The sequence below is a fragment of the Nansenia antarctica genome (genome assembly GCF_963989245.1).
Source record: "Nansenia antarctica genome assembly, chromosome: 3".
NCBI lineage: Eukaryota > Metazoa > Chordata > Actinopteri > Argentiniformes > Microstomatidae > Nansenia > Nansenia antarctica.
In genome coordinates, this window is record NC_137688.1 from 27,803,123 (window position 1) to 27,819,365 (window position 16,243).

General features: G+C 43.2%; 1 protein-coding gene across 1 annotated transcript in view; it reads left to right on the forward strand.

The window, feature by feature from the left end:
* Positions 1 to 6,400: 6,400 nt before the first annotated feature.
* The window catches only part of chrnb5b (cholinergic receptor, nicotinic, beta 5b), a gene marked incomplete at both ends in the record, with an annotated part of 14,542 nt that continues 4,699 nt past the window's right edge, over positions 6,401 to 16,243 (forward strand). The window contains one exon of the mRNA XM_080525357.1: positions 6,401 to 6,452. Coding sequence (XP_080381483.1) covers positions 6,401 to 6,452 — 52 coding nt within the window. The remainder of the gene's footprint in view (positions 6,453 to 16,243) is intronic.

The window sequence follows — 16,243 nt, forward strand, 5'->3', positions numbered from 1 at the left end:
GTGTGTATGTGTATAATAATAATAATAATAATAATAATTCATTATATTTATATAGCGCTTTTCCGGGGCTCAAAGACACTGTATGATGTATGTCCATTGATATGGATTTAAACACGTCTCATCGGGTTACTGCTTTCAGCCTCCATCAAAAGCCATTGTCGCTTGCTTCCATAGCCCAAGGCTTTCCTTGTATGATTTGAACACCATGATATTAAAGTTCTATTGACTGATTTATTGATATCATTTTGAAGTAGAGGACTCTGCTGCCCGTCTGCTCACCTCCACTCGCCACCGTGACCACATCACCCCTGTCCTCCAAAACCTCCACTGGCTCCCGGTCAAATACAGGATCCAATTCAAAATCCTACTGACCACTTACAAAGCCATCAACAATCTGGCCCCCTCCTACCATGACGACCTCGTCTTTCTTTAATTTAATAACTTTCTCATCTTTATTGTAAAAGATAGGGGGGGCTTAGCCCTGCTAGCCCATTGATACCAGCCGTCCCTGAGTAGTAGTAGTAGTAGTAGTAGTAGTAGTAGTAGTAGTAGTAGTAGTAGTAGTAGTAGTAGTAGTAATATTATTATTATTAATATTAATATTATTATTATTAATATTAATATTATTAACAATAGTGCAGCAGAGATCTCTTTTTGTAAGAGATTGATGAATGAATTATACAGACAGACAGAAACAGCAGAGTGGCAATATTATAAAGGAGGTAATTTCTCTCTCTCTGCCCATTTCCCTCATTCTCTAACCATTATCATTCTCATTCTCTAACCATTATCATTCTCTAACTAACCATTATCATTACCATTCTCTAACCATTATCATTCTCATTCTCTAACCATTATCATTCTCATTCTCTAACCATTCTCATTCTCTAACCATTCTCATTCTCTAACCATTCTCTAACCATTCTCATTCTCCAACCATTCTCATTCTCTAACCATTCTCATTCTCCAACCATTCTCATTCTCTAACCATTATCATTCTCTAACCATTATCATTCTCTAACCATTATCAGTCCAACTTCCCCACGCTCTGTCTCCTCCTCCCTCCTTAATCAAGAAACTCACTGCTCGTTATTGCTCAACCAAAGCTCCTATGTAAGCCTTAACCCTAACTCAGAGAGAACCCCCTGGGAAACTACATGTAGGAACTTAATTAAACTACGTTGGCCTCCCTACCAACTACCCCAGAGTTTAAAGAACACCTTTTTTCTTGAATGACTTTAAAAGTGCTTCTAATCAACACGTGGGGATAGCGGTCAGCCCAACATGCGGTAGTTAAGTTTGTTAATTACCCTATTTCTTAATTAAAGCCTCAAGAGTTTCCCCAAGAGTGATAGTGGGAGAGGCGATGTAAAAAAGCAGGATATGAAGTTCATGGGAACACAGGACTGGTGAAATAACAACAGGTCTTTTATGGCTCTACTCTCTCTTTCTCTATTTCTCTCTCTCTCTATCTCTATCTCTCTCTTTCTCTATCTCTATCTCTATCTCTCTATCCCCCCCTCCCTCTCTCTCTCTCTCTATCTCTATCTCTCTCTATCCCCCCTCCCTCTCTCCCTCTCTCTCTCTGTCTGTCTCTCTCTCTCTCTCTCTCTCTCTCTCTCTCTCTCTCTCTCTCTCTCTTTGTGTGTGGTTGCAGAGATAGTTGATCATGTGTAAAACCCTCAGAGGCTGAGTCCCAGGATGCAGTGCCATTGACCTGCCTGTGTCCATGAGAGTGGCTGCTGTTTACTTTGAGCTCCTGCTGTTGTAATTGGTTAGCTTGATCCCGTCTAGGGTAAACAGGCCTCTGTGGATGGCCTGTGGCCCGTCCTGTTCAGAGTCTGTTAGAGAGATCTAAACTGATACAACACAGAGGGGGACCAGGGGAGGCTGGTCGGAGGTAGAAATCGACGAGGACGAGCTCATTGTAGTTCATGGGATGGACTGGGGAATGGTATGGTAGTAGAGTAACAGTCCAAGTCAGGTGTGTTCTGACTCGGGTCGACCCATATGAGTCATGGTGACGTAACACTGCACAGGGCTCACAGCGCCACATGTAACCTCCCCCTCACAGGACATAGGGGAGTCTGGTGATACTTTACAACGACAGTCGCTACTGTCTGTCTGGTGCGTACTTTAAAACGACTCCAAGGTCCAGCACTTCGTGAGCTTAGAATGATCAGGTTCTATCTCCGTTTAGGGTAGTTCACAGATATTGAGCATGAAAGTTTTTACATTCCATTATGTTTTGTGAGATGGAACCTTTGTATATGATGAATTACTAACTAAAACATTTAAACATTTTTTTTTAAACATTTTAAAAATAACACCACACAGGCATTAATAAACACCTAATGCACTGTAAAAAAACAACTATGCTTTATTCAGTAGAGTTAGCATTCTGAATTGCTTTCAGTTTATTCACAATTGTATGTTTAGAACTTATTGGGGTCCATTCCATTCCTCTGATGTACATTTTTACATTCACTCATAGTAATTTAAATGTTCCTGTCTGAACAATTCAGAATACTAACTCTACTGAATAAAGCGTAGTTGTTTTTTTAATAGTGTACATTACCAACGTAAAAAATGGAAAATGGAAGACAGAAAGAGAAGGACTCACAAAATATCTTACGCTTACACATTCATACACACATACACACACACACACACACACACACACACACACACACACACACACATACACAAACACAAACACACAGACACACAGACACACACACACACACACACACACACACACACACACACACACACACAGGGCAGTGCTTACTGGGCCAATGGTCCACTCAATACTCACTGCACACAAAACTGCCATAATCCAATCGTCTGTTTCAGACATGATCTACTGCTGCAGAGCAGGGACAGTGCTTAGGCTCATCTCCTCTAGTCTAGTCTGCCTCCCGCGCTATACAACCTCTCAGATCCACAGAAAGGACCATCATCCCTTCCCTGCTCCTCCGTTCACCCTTCTCCCCCTCTTTTTTTAAAAATGATTTATAGTTTTTATTATTTTCAATAAACAGACAATGAACAGACATACATCACAAGTAACAGTTGACGTTGGACAATAAATTAAAAAGACAAATAATAGACACAACAAAACATGAAGGTGATGTACAGCAATATAAATCTACAGCATAACAATCCTACTTATAGCAGTTTACTTTCACGTTTTACATTTGGGATATTGCTATTTATACATAAATGAAAGTAAATAAAAAAATAAAAAAATATTGCTATTTACATGAGCTGGAATTGCCATTATTTCTCAATATATGAGTGATACTGCCCCCATTTCAAGCGGTAATCCTCCACCTTCTCTAGCAGCCTATATGATAATTGTTCTAAGGCTGCCAGCTGCCCAAGAGAAATGTGCCACAGAGACGGTGCTGGTGCTGATGAGGCCTTCCACTCTTTAACCAATAGTTTCCGTCCTAGCATTAACGCAGTCTGGATCCAATTGGCGAGTGGTGGAGTCACCTCACTTAATGCTTTGGGGTCACCCAAAATAAAAAGACTGGGGGTGAACGGAATGTCAAGGCCAACAATTTTTTCCAGAAAACCATGTATGGCTAGCCAAAACTCCTGGGTTTTTGGACATCCCCAAAGCATATGCACTAGAGTACCATTCCTGTCACTACACCTCCAGCACTCCGAGCTGTCAACCAGACCCACTCTATGTAGCCTGGATGATGTCCAGTAGATTCTATTAATAATCTTGAATTGGATCAATCTCGTTCGGAGTTCCCTTGACATTTTTTTCCCATTCTTGAGAATTCTTCCCCATTCTGCCTCTGTAAATGATACCTTTAAATCTGTTTCCCATGCTAGTTTAAGGGACCATATGTTTGGGTCTGAGGCCACTAGGATCCTCGAGTAGTAAGCAGAGGCTTCATGACCTAGTCCAAAAATGTTCAAAAACCATTCAAGTGTATCACCACTAGGTGAGGTCTCCCCCTCTCTCCCTCTCTCTCCCCTCCTCACCCCTATCACTCTCGCTGCCATCTCTTCAACTCTATATTCCCGGGCTGTAGAGACATAGACACGTTTGAGGTATGATGCTGATTGGCGTCAGCCTGTCATATTGGATCGAAACGTCTGCACGTCTGTCAGGACGAGGGAGTCACTGGATGATGTGCACCGCACACGGCCACCCGTCACGATGACATGAGGGGCTTCATGTTACAGACAGACGACACGGCATCTGGTGCCCACTGAGAGATGGACAGAGAGATGGAGAAGTAGAGAGATGAAGGGGGGAAGAAGAGGAGGAGGGGGGTGAGAGAGAAGGAGAGAGGGATAGGATGGGAGAGAGAGAGAGTGAAGAAAGAGAGAAAGATAGGGGGGGAGAGAGAGATAGAGAGAGAGAAAGAGGGACACGTGTTGAGAAGGCTGATGAGAGAGGGCTCTGGCGAGAAGTGTTGATCAGATTAGCAGGGGGGGGGGATTGACAGGGTGCATCACACAGCGTGTGTGTGTATGAGTGAGGAGAGGAGGACAAAGTGCTTATACTGTAGCTTTCCTGCAGCTTTGAGGGCCAGAGCCTAATGGTCATTACTGGGTGAGGGGTGGGGCAGGGGCGGAAGCAGAGTGAGTGGAAAGAGAGTCTCATCTTAGTCCTCTACACACCTCTTCTTCCTCATCTCTCCCTCCCTCCTTCCCTCTCACTCCCTCTGTCTCCTTCTCTCCTCTCTTCCTTGTCTCCTCCTCTTTCCCTGTCCACTGTGGACACAAATCGCTGGGTAGTTTGCGCAGGGAGGGTCACAGCGTGTATAGCGGCATTCGGGGTGAAGTTGCTGTTCAAAGCGGCTTTAATTAAGTTCACGCAGAGTTAATTGCATAATCTCCCTCCGTAATTGTTATGTAGCCCCTGGTTACCAGCTGAGGCCGTGCTGCAGCTGAAGTCGTTCCGTGTTTATTTCTCGGTTAATGAAATGAAACGCCTTGCGTGGTTTTCTGCGCTGACCTATTTCACTCCGGCTCTAGCGTCGGCCTACTCATAACGAGTCATCCATTAGCCTGCACGGGCCATTCACACACTAGATTTCACTCCAGTGCTAATTGGCTTGAATCAAGTGGGCCTTGCAATTTTGTGTATGGGTTAATGACTAATGTGTGTGTGTGTGTGTGTGTGTGTGTGTGTGTGTGTGTGTGTGTGTGTCTTGGTGGTGGTGGGGGTGTTTGGGTGTGGGCCTACTCATCTTTGTGTCTATGCTATGACAATATGGAAGCAGAAAGTCGTCACCTAGTAACCAACACACTAGAATATTCCCCAATTAAGGGAAACTTTTCAAGGAATGACACTCCAAAACGAAATAAATTAGGCTACGTTTTTGTATTCTAGCTGTTGGGCCTTTTCTCAAATGGAGGAAACTTTTCAAGGAATGACACTCCCAAACTAAATTAACTAGGCTAAGTTGGTGCTTTCTAGCTGTTGGGCCTCATATTTCTGTCGAAAATTGAACCTACATTGATCCATCAGAATCTAAGTAACGGTCTTCAAATGCCCAGCACCACGGTTTGGCCCATGCGGGTAGGAACGGCTCCACGCGGCAAAAAGTCAGCCCACCCGAGTCTAATGTGTTTAATGCAGATATGTATCACACATGACGCCCATGTTAGATCTAGGCAGTCAAGGGGGGAGGGGTTACATTAAAATGTGGGCTATTATTTCTCTATGGATTAATCCCTGTTTGATTACAACAAAAGGGGTATAGGCTGTTTGAATGTTCGAAAAGCTTTCCATAACGATAGCCTGGGGGGTGCTAACTGTAATTGCTTCCTTATTTGTTGTCACAAAATGCCAACACTGTTGATTGAAACTGAGCGGTATAGACTGGAACCGCCGCCGACGCAGAGTGCACCAGGCGGGCAGGGCAATGTGAGGTCGGACGCTTTAATCATTTATCTACGATAAGGACGGACGGTGCACCATCAACGGGAATACCGTATCTCCAGTAACCCGCCACCTCCATAGTCTCCACATTTCTGGAAAAACATCGTTTTAATACTTCTGTGGGATTGGAGAACCGATTCTGCGCCGCGGTTTGCCGTGCGTTGACAGTTCCATGACTGGCAGTGATCGGACGCGGAGCTCCACTCTGATGCGCTCTGATGGGAACAAGACTCCGCGTCTGGGAGAAGCGAACAACCCTCTCCACGCCTCATATCGAGCTCTGAAGCCTCTGCTTTTTTATCAAACTAACTGGAATCGTCGGAGTTTAATGACTTGAAATGACACCTTGAACTGCCGCTCGCTGGTGTGTGCGGGTGTTTCTTTGTTATATATTTCATTTTCATACTGAGGAAGAAAGAGTAAAAGACGCTACTCATTCATCTCCAAGTTTCCGCGTGTCAGTCACTCTGGAGGGAGGCGGCGATGGCAGCCCCGGTGACCGCGGCGCTCGCTCTCCTGATTCTCACCGTGGCAAGTGAGTAATCCCGTCCAACTCTGACGGTCCTGAAAGCGACTGCGTATGTACTTTAGGTATAGTTGGGAAGGACAATACACCGTCGCTGTCCATATTGTAATTCGATCGCGACACACCCTCTGTAGGCTATACCTGATGCTTAGGCTCTAATAAGGGTGGAATACGTCTGTTTAAAGATTCTAAATCAGTAATCATATGTTGGTCCATATAACAAGACCTTTGATGTAGGCCTATAGGAAATATGTAACAAATATGATCGGATTCGTTGTAGTTTGGATAATAATTGCAATAATTGCATAATAGGCTATGCATAGCCCAATGTAGCTTACGTCAACTGTATGCGAGTGAATTGTTGGGATGTTTGAATAATGTCATCTAAATTGTCGTTTGAGGACATTTATGTTAACAACTCGACAGTTCAGTGGGGGAAAGTATTGCACGTTTTCCGTGCGTCAGATTGTGTTTAGCACGTGATTTTCAACACGCCTCAATTAGCTAACGAGCTCTCTTTTTACACAACAAATACACGCTGGTCGATATGCACTTGTCTTACGCTCTTACTGTCTTTACGCGGACAGCATCCTTTTTATTCACATTTTCACATCGTACGTCTATTGTTGAAATTACAAATGTCTTTAACCTTCGTGTGACATTATAGGCCATCCATGGGAGTAATTTAGCAATGAGTAAATTGTGTATCTGACATTGCTGTTTAAATATGCTTGATTAATCCGAATGATTACAAGGTAAAGTAGCCTAGTACTTTATCTCCAGGCCCACTCCTCTCCTAGACCAGAAGTTGTTCATTTAACTAATTTCGTTCTTTCATGAACAGATTAACCTGCAAATGTGGATTTCACAACTGTCTCATGCCTTTGTCGCTGGGTTGTCAGGAGGTTAAAGTAACCGACTAGCTACGAAGCTTTCAGGAAACTGACCCACGGTCTGTGGCAAGGTCTCCTTCTGATCATTGTGATTAGGCCGAACGAGGTGGCTCAGTCCTGATTTTTTTTTTTAACACATCTCCTTCTCCTACAACCCAGAGTTCCCCTTTATTTTACTCGCATTCATATCAATGATATCAACGTCATACAGTATATACCTCTTACTTTGTCTTTTAGGTTGTTTGGTATATACAGCCAGTGTCTGTCTGTTGACTATTAACGCATGAATAAACGTTTAATATATAGACCAGAAAGTGATGAACCTGTTGTGATATGATATCTGTAGCCTACATTAACACGTTTTTATGTCCATGGACTTTCCTCTGCGAGAGTACGCTACATAGGAAGTTCTACTGGCGCTGTCCATGGTGCTGAGGGTGCATTGCGTAGTTGGTCTGGACTTTTCTTTGTGAGAGAGTAGCCCATCAGTAAGCCTCATACCCCCCTGGTCTTTACGAGGCAAAACGAGGCTAGCGGCACGGAGTGCGGGATTTTCTTATCATCCAATTTGATATATATATATATTTTTTTACACATACAAATGTTGTCATAAAGTGCTTAAGTTACCAGAACCTGTTACCAGAAACCAGAGGTTTGATTGATTGATTGAAAACTTTATTAGAAGATTTGCAGAAGTAGGTACATGAAAGTACATATTACATACAAGGTCAACTAACAGGATAAAAACCCAAGAAAGCCACTGGCTTATTTCAATTGGGGTCCTTGATTCTCAATTCATCGTTATATAGGATTTGATATGTTGCTAGTGTCTCCACAATTCTCCACCTTACGAACGTGCAGAATGTAAATAAACTGGAGATCATACGGGGCGGGCTTAGAAAGCCCAGCTGTGGAGATTCAAACGGGCTTGTTCACTACGATTGAAGCACCAGGCTTTGAGCGCTAGCTGGCCTCTAGCAGCCCTCGAGAGGCACCGGCACCGTTGTCGAAAAGCCACTAATGTGAGGTACACGTGCGCTAATCATGGTACTGAATCGGTATCTCTTTTTGGTGCAGCATAGCTATATAGAGATTTCACAAATAGCTGCATTCAGCCTTAGATTAAAATACATTTGCATACTCAATGAGACTAATCTGGACAAAGTTGATGGTTCATGATACACAATGAGTCACATTTGTGTCAGTTCCAATATTCATGATATCATTAGGTATAGGCTACATGTACACACGTGTGTTTCTTCCCCTTTGCTCTGTGTATAAACTTTTGATTCAGGAAAGAGTGCACCCATCCAGGGGGATGGCGACACTGCAAGACTGAATCAATGTCACCTTCAAACCCACACAGGCAGCCTCTACATTCTGCAACTGCCCCACAGGGAGGGAGATAGACAGAGATAGAGACAGTGACAGCAAGATTGAGAGAGCGAAAGAGAGAGAGAGAAGGGAGAAGGAGGGAGAAGGAGACAGAGACAGAGACAGAGTGAGACAGTGACAGTGGCAAGTAGTAAGAACAGGAGTGAGAGCGCACACGAGAGAGAGAGAGAGAGAGAGAGAGCGAAAGAAAGCGAGAGAGAGAGAGAGAGTTCCTTGAGATGACTGTGCCAGCCTTCAGATGTTTTCCCAGACCAGGCCTGGGTGACGCCCACATGAGTTAATGTGAGGGTGACACAGAGGGAGAGGGAGAACAGGAGACAACCACCTCTCCTCTTCATCCTCCTCTCAACCTGCACTTGTTAGCGTCACTGCAGCCGAGAGTGGAGTGGAGGAGAGATGCGTAGGGGAAAGGAGAGGAGAGGGGGGGAGGAGATGTGATGTGTAGGGGGGTAGGAAGGTCTAACACGAGTGAGATTGTATTGTCAGTGTGGGAGTATGATATCCCCTGAGTGGCCCAGCCACAGCTGAGACCGGAAGGAGTTGTAGTCTAACGACACAACCAACACAAATAACAAACAGTGGCACCATTATCACCGCCTATACAGCCTTCACAGTCAACAGAGACTGTCAAGTTGCAGCAATTACCGCTGTCATAGCTTAGAATAGCTACTAGCAGCCAAAATACAAGCAAAACACAACTCTAACCGTAAGGAATATAGAGTGCTTTATACAGTTAAAGGTACAGGCAGGGTATGATAGCTGCCTATACCAATGATGTCATTGGGGGTAAAGAATAACTTTTCAATGCATTTCCAGTCAAGAGGGGAGTGCGTTTGTGGCTTGTCGTTTTTGCAAATCATTGAAAGTTTGACACTGGTATGATATTGGAGATAGCCTACTACATATGAGGTAAAGAAAGTCCCTTTAAGTAGTAAGTTACAGATCTGCCCATTTTTGTTTGTCAATCAATGATTTCAATTTCGAAAGGAATCTTCTACCTGTCAGTTTTCATAGTTCACAGTTCACAGTTGCCCCCAGAAGATCCTCCTTTAGTCTCCATACTTCACAACTAGTAAAGGTCAATTCTCAATGCGTTACAGAGGACAATTTGTCCTCCCTGATTGTCTGAAAAATTGCACTAGCATTTGCTAATTAAAAAAACCAAAACATAAATAAATATCTATTGGAGCAAATAGAGCAAATAGTCTTATATTCCTTTTCAATTGATGCCTTTCATATTCTTTTATTTATATTAATTTTGTGTTATTTTTGTTTACTTCTGTCTCACAATGCACATTTTAGACTAGCCAACAATAATGTAACATTTTGTTTAATTTTATTATTAATATTATATACTTGTTCTAGCTTCAGACTCACTCCCTATCTTCTGCCGTAGACTGAAGACCCATCTCTTCAGGCTACATCTTAACTGTCCCTCCTGAAACCTCTCCATCCCCTCTACCCCCCTGTAGAGTTTCTCTATAATAATAATAATAATTTATAAAAACCTTCCTTCTTCTAGCCTTTTGACTGCCATGCCCTCTGACCCGAGCATACAGTAGATTGCTTTTTGTTGTTGTTGTGATGACTGATGGATAGATGATTCACTACATAGACATAATGTATTTGTTGTAAGTTGCTTTGGATAAAGGCATCTGTTAAATGACAAAAATGTAAAAAAGTCCATTTTTTCTTATTATTCTATTCTCGACAAGCCCTACCAGGTTTCTTAACCTCCCCTGGACAATTTGGAAAAACCTTTTTTCTTTTCATTTTGTCTTTCATTTCTTATGTCCAAATCCTAAATAAATACATAAGCAGTTAATGCACATAACAGGTCAAACTAGTTGAATGCTGGGTAATGCAGGGGTGGAGCTAAAGGGGCATGTGGGGGTGGAGCTAAAGGGGCATGTGGGGGTGGAGCTAAAGGGGCATGTGGGGGTGGAGCTAAAGGGGAATGCAGGGGTGGAGCTAAAGGAGAATGTGGGGGTGGAGCTAAAGGGGAATGCAGGGGTGGAGCTAAAGGAGAATGTGGGGGTGGAGCTAAAGGGGGTGGAGCTAAAGGGGGATGTGGGGGTGGAGCTAAAGGGGCATGTGGGGGTGGAGCTAAAGGGGGATGTGGGGGTGGAGCTAAAGGGGCATGTGGGGGTGGAGCTAAAGGGGCATGTGGGGGTGGAGCTAAAGGGTAATGTGGGGTGGAGCTAAAGGGGAATGTGGGGGTGGAGCTAAAGGGGCATGTGGGGGTGGAGCTAAAGGGGCATGTGGGGGTGGAGCTAAAGGGGGATGTGGGGGTGGAGCTAAAGGGGAATGTGGGGGTGGAGCTAAAGGGGCATGTGGAGCTAAAGGGGAATGTGGGGGTGGAGCTAAAGGAGAATGTGGGGGTGGAGCTAAAGGGGCATGTGGGGGTGGAGCTAAAGGAGAATGTGGGGGTGGAGCTAAAGGGGGATGCGGGGGTGGAGCTAAAGGGGCATGTGGGGGTGGAGCTAAAGGGTAATGTGGGGGTGGAGCTAAAGGAGAATGTGGGGGTGGAGCTAAAGGGGAATGTGGGGGTGGAGCTAAAGGGGAAGACTGAACGGTATGGAGCCCTAACAAGGCCTCCCTAGATGGTGAGCATCTTAATAATTTACAACCAGGATATCTCTGCTCCTGAAAAACACAGGACTATGAGCTGAAGGTAAGAAACCTATAAATATATCTTTGACCATTTCTCAAAAGTATAATCAGTGTGTATGTGTATGATGCGGAAAATACTCTTTTGATTTGCCTGCTTGAAAAGGTGTGGGGGAGTGTAACCTTTGACTGTGTTGGGGGTTTGTACATGTGAGATGATGGCACTTTTATTTGAGTGGAGATGAATAATTGAAGCAGGGAGAGTGCAGCCGAGTGAGGAAGAGAGTGGGAGGAGGGAGGAGGGAGGAGGGAGGAGGGAGGAGGGAGGAGGGAGGAGGAGGTGTGTGAGGAGATGACCCAACACTGTGTCTCTCTCCGGCATGAAGACAGATATCTACACAGGTTCTATCCTCAGGTCTATGTGTGTGTGTAAAAATATACCACGTGTGTGTAAAAATATACCACAGTTGTAAATTGTAGAAGTGGTAAAAATCTAGCCTTTGAACTTTACAGATATCCTATGCTGTCAATCGTTTTGCAGCCTAGTACAGTATGTCAGAGAATGATCAGAATCGGAGCCCCAAGGGTCTTGTTCAGGTAGATGTTCAAAAGGGGGATTATACAGCAGTGTGTGCTGATCTGGGTCTGGATAAGAGGTGATGTCTGCGTCAGTGTGTGTGTGTGTGTGTGTGTGTGTGTGTGTGTGTGTGTGTGTCTGTGTGTATAAAGGTGCTGTCTGCGTCAATGTGTGAGGGTGTGTTTGGGTCAGAGTGTGTGTGTGTATGTGTGTTTTGTAGAGGGGCAGATGAGGTATGAGGTATCAGGTTGTGTTTTGTAGAGGGGCAGATGAGGTATGAGGTATTGGACAGTTTGTGTTCCTTACATCAGGTTTCTTAGACTGAGGCTCTTAATCATATGTGACAGCAGCTGGTGAAAGCGGGAACATGTCAGCAAAACCTTTATTCTGAAAAATGTCAATAAATGTCAACGTTGACATTTCAATCAATTACATACTCGCTAGTCAAGCCAAAATATTGCAATGCAATGCAATGGATTCGGTGAGTAATCCCCACTACTACCTACCTGTATTAGTACAATAAATAAATAAATTAAATAAATAAATAAATAAACAAATAAGAGTGTTTTGGAGTGTTGAAGAGCCCACTCCATATAACAAACAACAGTTTTAGGATCACAACATACTTAGAATTCACTGCATAGGCTACTGGGTTAGTGTTACATGGCTTGTAAACAAACTTACGTTTTAGGACGTGTTCAAAAGAAAGGACCGTGTGATCATCTAGTTATGTGTTTTTGTTGTGTTGTGTGCAGTTCCATGTTCATAGTGATGGACAGGACCAGTCAAAAGTTTGGACACACAATGTTCAATTGAATTGAATGTGAAAGTGTGTTTTGACTGGTACTGTACCTTCTTAGCTGATTGCTACGAGCAGCTGTTTTGTGTGTGTTTTGATTCATTGGGTTTGAGGTGTATCAACATTCAAATAAGCATAAAACATAAAACATCTTTTTCAACTATTTTCCATGCTCTACTTGAGGACTTTTTCACCAGACCCTGTCACATATGTTAGCACTAGAGGTGGGCCACGATTTTAAAAAAATCTAATTAATTAGAGGCTTTGTAATTAATTAATCGAACTTAATCACATTTTAATCACATATCAATATTTGACACGAGAAGCAACAGTTTTCAACTCAAATGGATTTGGTATACGAGTGAATCAATAAATAGACATCTACAGTTTAAAGCAGCAAAATCCTGTTTATTTTAGCTAAACAGACCAACAGATCACACAATGTACCTAACCTAATGTTACACTAACCCACAGCACCCACGCCTCCCCACCCAAATATCCTTGGTCAAAATAATAAACAGACCAACAGTTTAACATAAAGTCACAAGTGGCATCTAAAATGGTAAGAAAAGAAAACTACCCTTCACAATAACAACGAACCCATTGGTCTCAGGACCTCTAAGCCTACCGTACTACTCCTTCTGCTTCTTCAAAGCAGAGACAAACTAGCCTGTTTACATGTTCAGAGCTCAAGGCTGCCTTCTTTTTTTGCACTATGTTGTCTGCAAGGGAGAAAAGTCTCTCACAAGGGACAGAAGTGGCAGAGCTGGCCAAATACAAAAAAAAAGAAAGAAAAGAAATGCGATTAAAATGCGCTAAAAAAGTGAACACATGAGTGATTGTGAGTAAAGAAAAAGGTTATATCTTTGCACTAAATATCAAATTTCAGGACCCTCCTCTCATGACTTTTCCTAGATATGTGCGTTCTACCACCCAGTATCCTTACATTTTCAAAATCACACCAGGATAAGCTAATATAAAACAATTTTGCCGTTTTTCTGTGTAGGAAGCAGGCTACTTTACAAGCGGCCAACTAGTGGTCGTTGTGTGTAAATAGCAGGTTAGCAATTATTATTATTTATTTTTAAAGTGACTTTTTCTGAGTGGGGCAGTCCCACTCATATTTTGAGAGAGAAGGGATGACATGCAGGATATGTCCGCAGCTGGTATCGAACCGGGAGCCCTGCGGTACATGGTCAGCGCTTAATCCACTACGCCACCTAAGCGCCCCTGGGTTAGCATTTTAAAGAGTGGGCTCTTTTAGTAGGTAAAAAGGCACATCTGTTCTAGTGTTAAAGTCCCAGCCCTAGTTAGCAAAAGATGGGCATGGGCATGAGACTGTGTGTGTGTGTATGTGTGTGTGTGTGTCATTGGGGTCACGTAACCCTCTCTGTCCTTCATCCAACCCTCTCTGACCTCCGACCTACAGACCCAGCCGAGGCGCGGTACCACAACAAGGCAAAGCAGACCCAGGGAGAGAGTCTCAGTCCCACCATGATTATTATCACCGTTCTGCACTGTTTTCATATTCTTGATACTCTAGAGAACCATGTTAGGGGTGAACTCATTACTAGAGTAGTGTCGTGATGTTAGAATTATAAGGTTCTATCTCCATTTTTGTCAAAATTGAGTTTTTTTTACATAATCTGACCGATTAGGTGTTTATTAATGCCTGTGTGGTGTTATTTTTAAAATGTAAAAAAAATGTGGTTAGTAATTAATAAAATACAAAGGTTCCATCTCACAAAACATAATGGAATGTAAAAACCTTGACGCTCAATATCTACCCTAGACGGAGATAGAACCTTATAATTCTAAGCTCACAGTGTGCCTAAATAGGGTTAACATGATGGAACGAAAAAGGGAAAAAAAAGTGTGTGATCTGGTGGGTTAAAGACTAGGGGCAGTTATTGCAATGCAAAAGATTGTTGAACAAAAACTAAACACTAGTGCTTATTTTGGACATTTGATAAACCGGTCCCTTTACTTTTGTATACTTAGAAATAATTGGACTATGCATAAAAAAGCGGTGTCATTTCTTAATGGTGAAACCGATACGTGCATAAAAATACCATCAAATAAAAATGGACGTAATAACCTCATAATAATTGTTTAGTCAAACTGTTGGAGTGTAGAGACGAAAGGAGAAAAAAAGACTTCACTGTCTCATTTCTTTTGCAGTAAGGGGGGGGGGGGGGATACCTAGTGCTGAAAAGCACAGACCTAGCCTGAACAGGCCATGATTAGAATCAGAGGTTGATGCTGTCTTTACTTTCATTCAAAACTTTTATTTATTTATTTATCCAAATTATATCACTGGAAAGAGACTGGGGTGATTTGGACACAAAAGCCTCCTAATGCGGCATAATCCAATCCAATCACACAATAATCCTAATCTTGTTTATTGTCCCCATGTCACAGAGTCTATCAGCTGTCTGCTCTTGTGATCTGTTATTGTCGCTGAGGTCTGCTCTCTCCCTGTGTCCCATCCCCCTCCCTCTCTCCCCGGTGGCTCTCTCTCTCTCTCTCTCTCTCTCTCTCTCTCTCTCTCTCTCCCTCTCTCTCTCTGTGTATCTCTCTCTCTTTCTCTCTCTCTGTGCATCTTTCCCTTTCTCTCTCTGTGCATCTTTTCCTTGCTCTCTCTCTCTCTGTGCTTCTTTCTCCCTCTCTCTCTGTGTATCTCTCTCTCTTTCTCTCTCTCGGTGCATCTTTCCCTTTCTCTCTCTGTGCATCTTTCCCTTGCTCTCTCTCTCTGTGTGCGTCTTTCCCTCCCCACCATCCCTCTCTCTCTCTCTCTCTCTCTCATTCTGACTGACCACATCATGTTATTTCCTGTGTGTCACTGTGCTGTGAAACCTATGAGCCCTTGATTACGCTATATGGAGTACATAGCATCATGCCAGGAGTGTGTGTGTGTGTGTGTGTGAATGTGTGTAAAAGAAGGTAGCTTGCTGCCTAAACATTGGATGCAATGGATTGGGTGAGTAATCCCCATACTACCTAGTTAGTGTAGAGTAGTGAGGGATTACACATTGCATTGCAATGTTTTGACTTGACTAGCGAGAGTGTTATTGATTTCGAACAACGTTGACATTTATTGACATTTTTCAGAATAAAACTATTTCGATTGGTTCCCATTTTCACCGGCTGCTGTCCCATATTGCGTACTCCTCAGTTCATCAGACACTGCCCCGTGTGTTTGTTTGTGTGTCCGTTGTGTGCGCGTGTACTTGTGCTCTTTGTTTGTATGTGTGTGTTCACTAATTACACTTTCATACAATTGTGCTAATCAAGAGGAAGTTATGGTTAGGCCAACATGCTGACTCAGCAGTGGTCTGCATCGCTAACACGTCTCACTAAAGAGCAGTACTTTGGAAGACCGAGCTTGTGGAGAACGAGCGTCAACCCGCCAACCTGTTTTCTGTTTGGAGAAAAGCAGTGTGTTACAATTGGCCCCTGTGATTTGTCCCCGGTCTCCCCTCTAGGGCACAATACATATGTAGTATGAATACAGCATGTACTGATG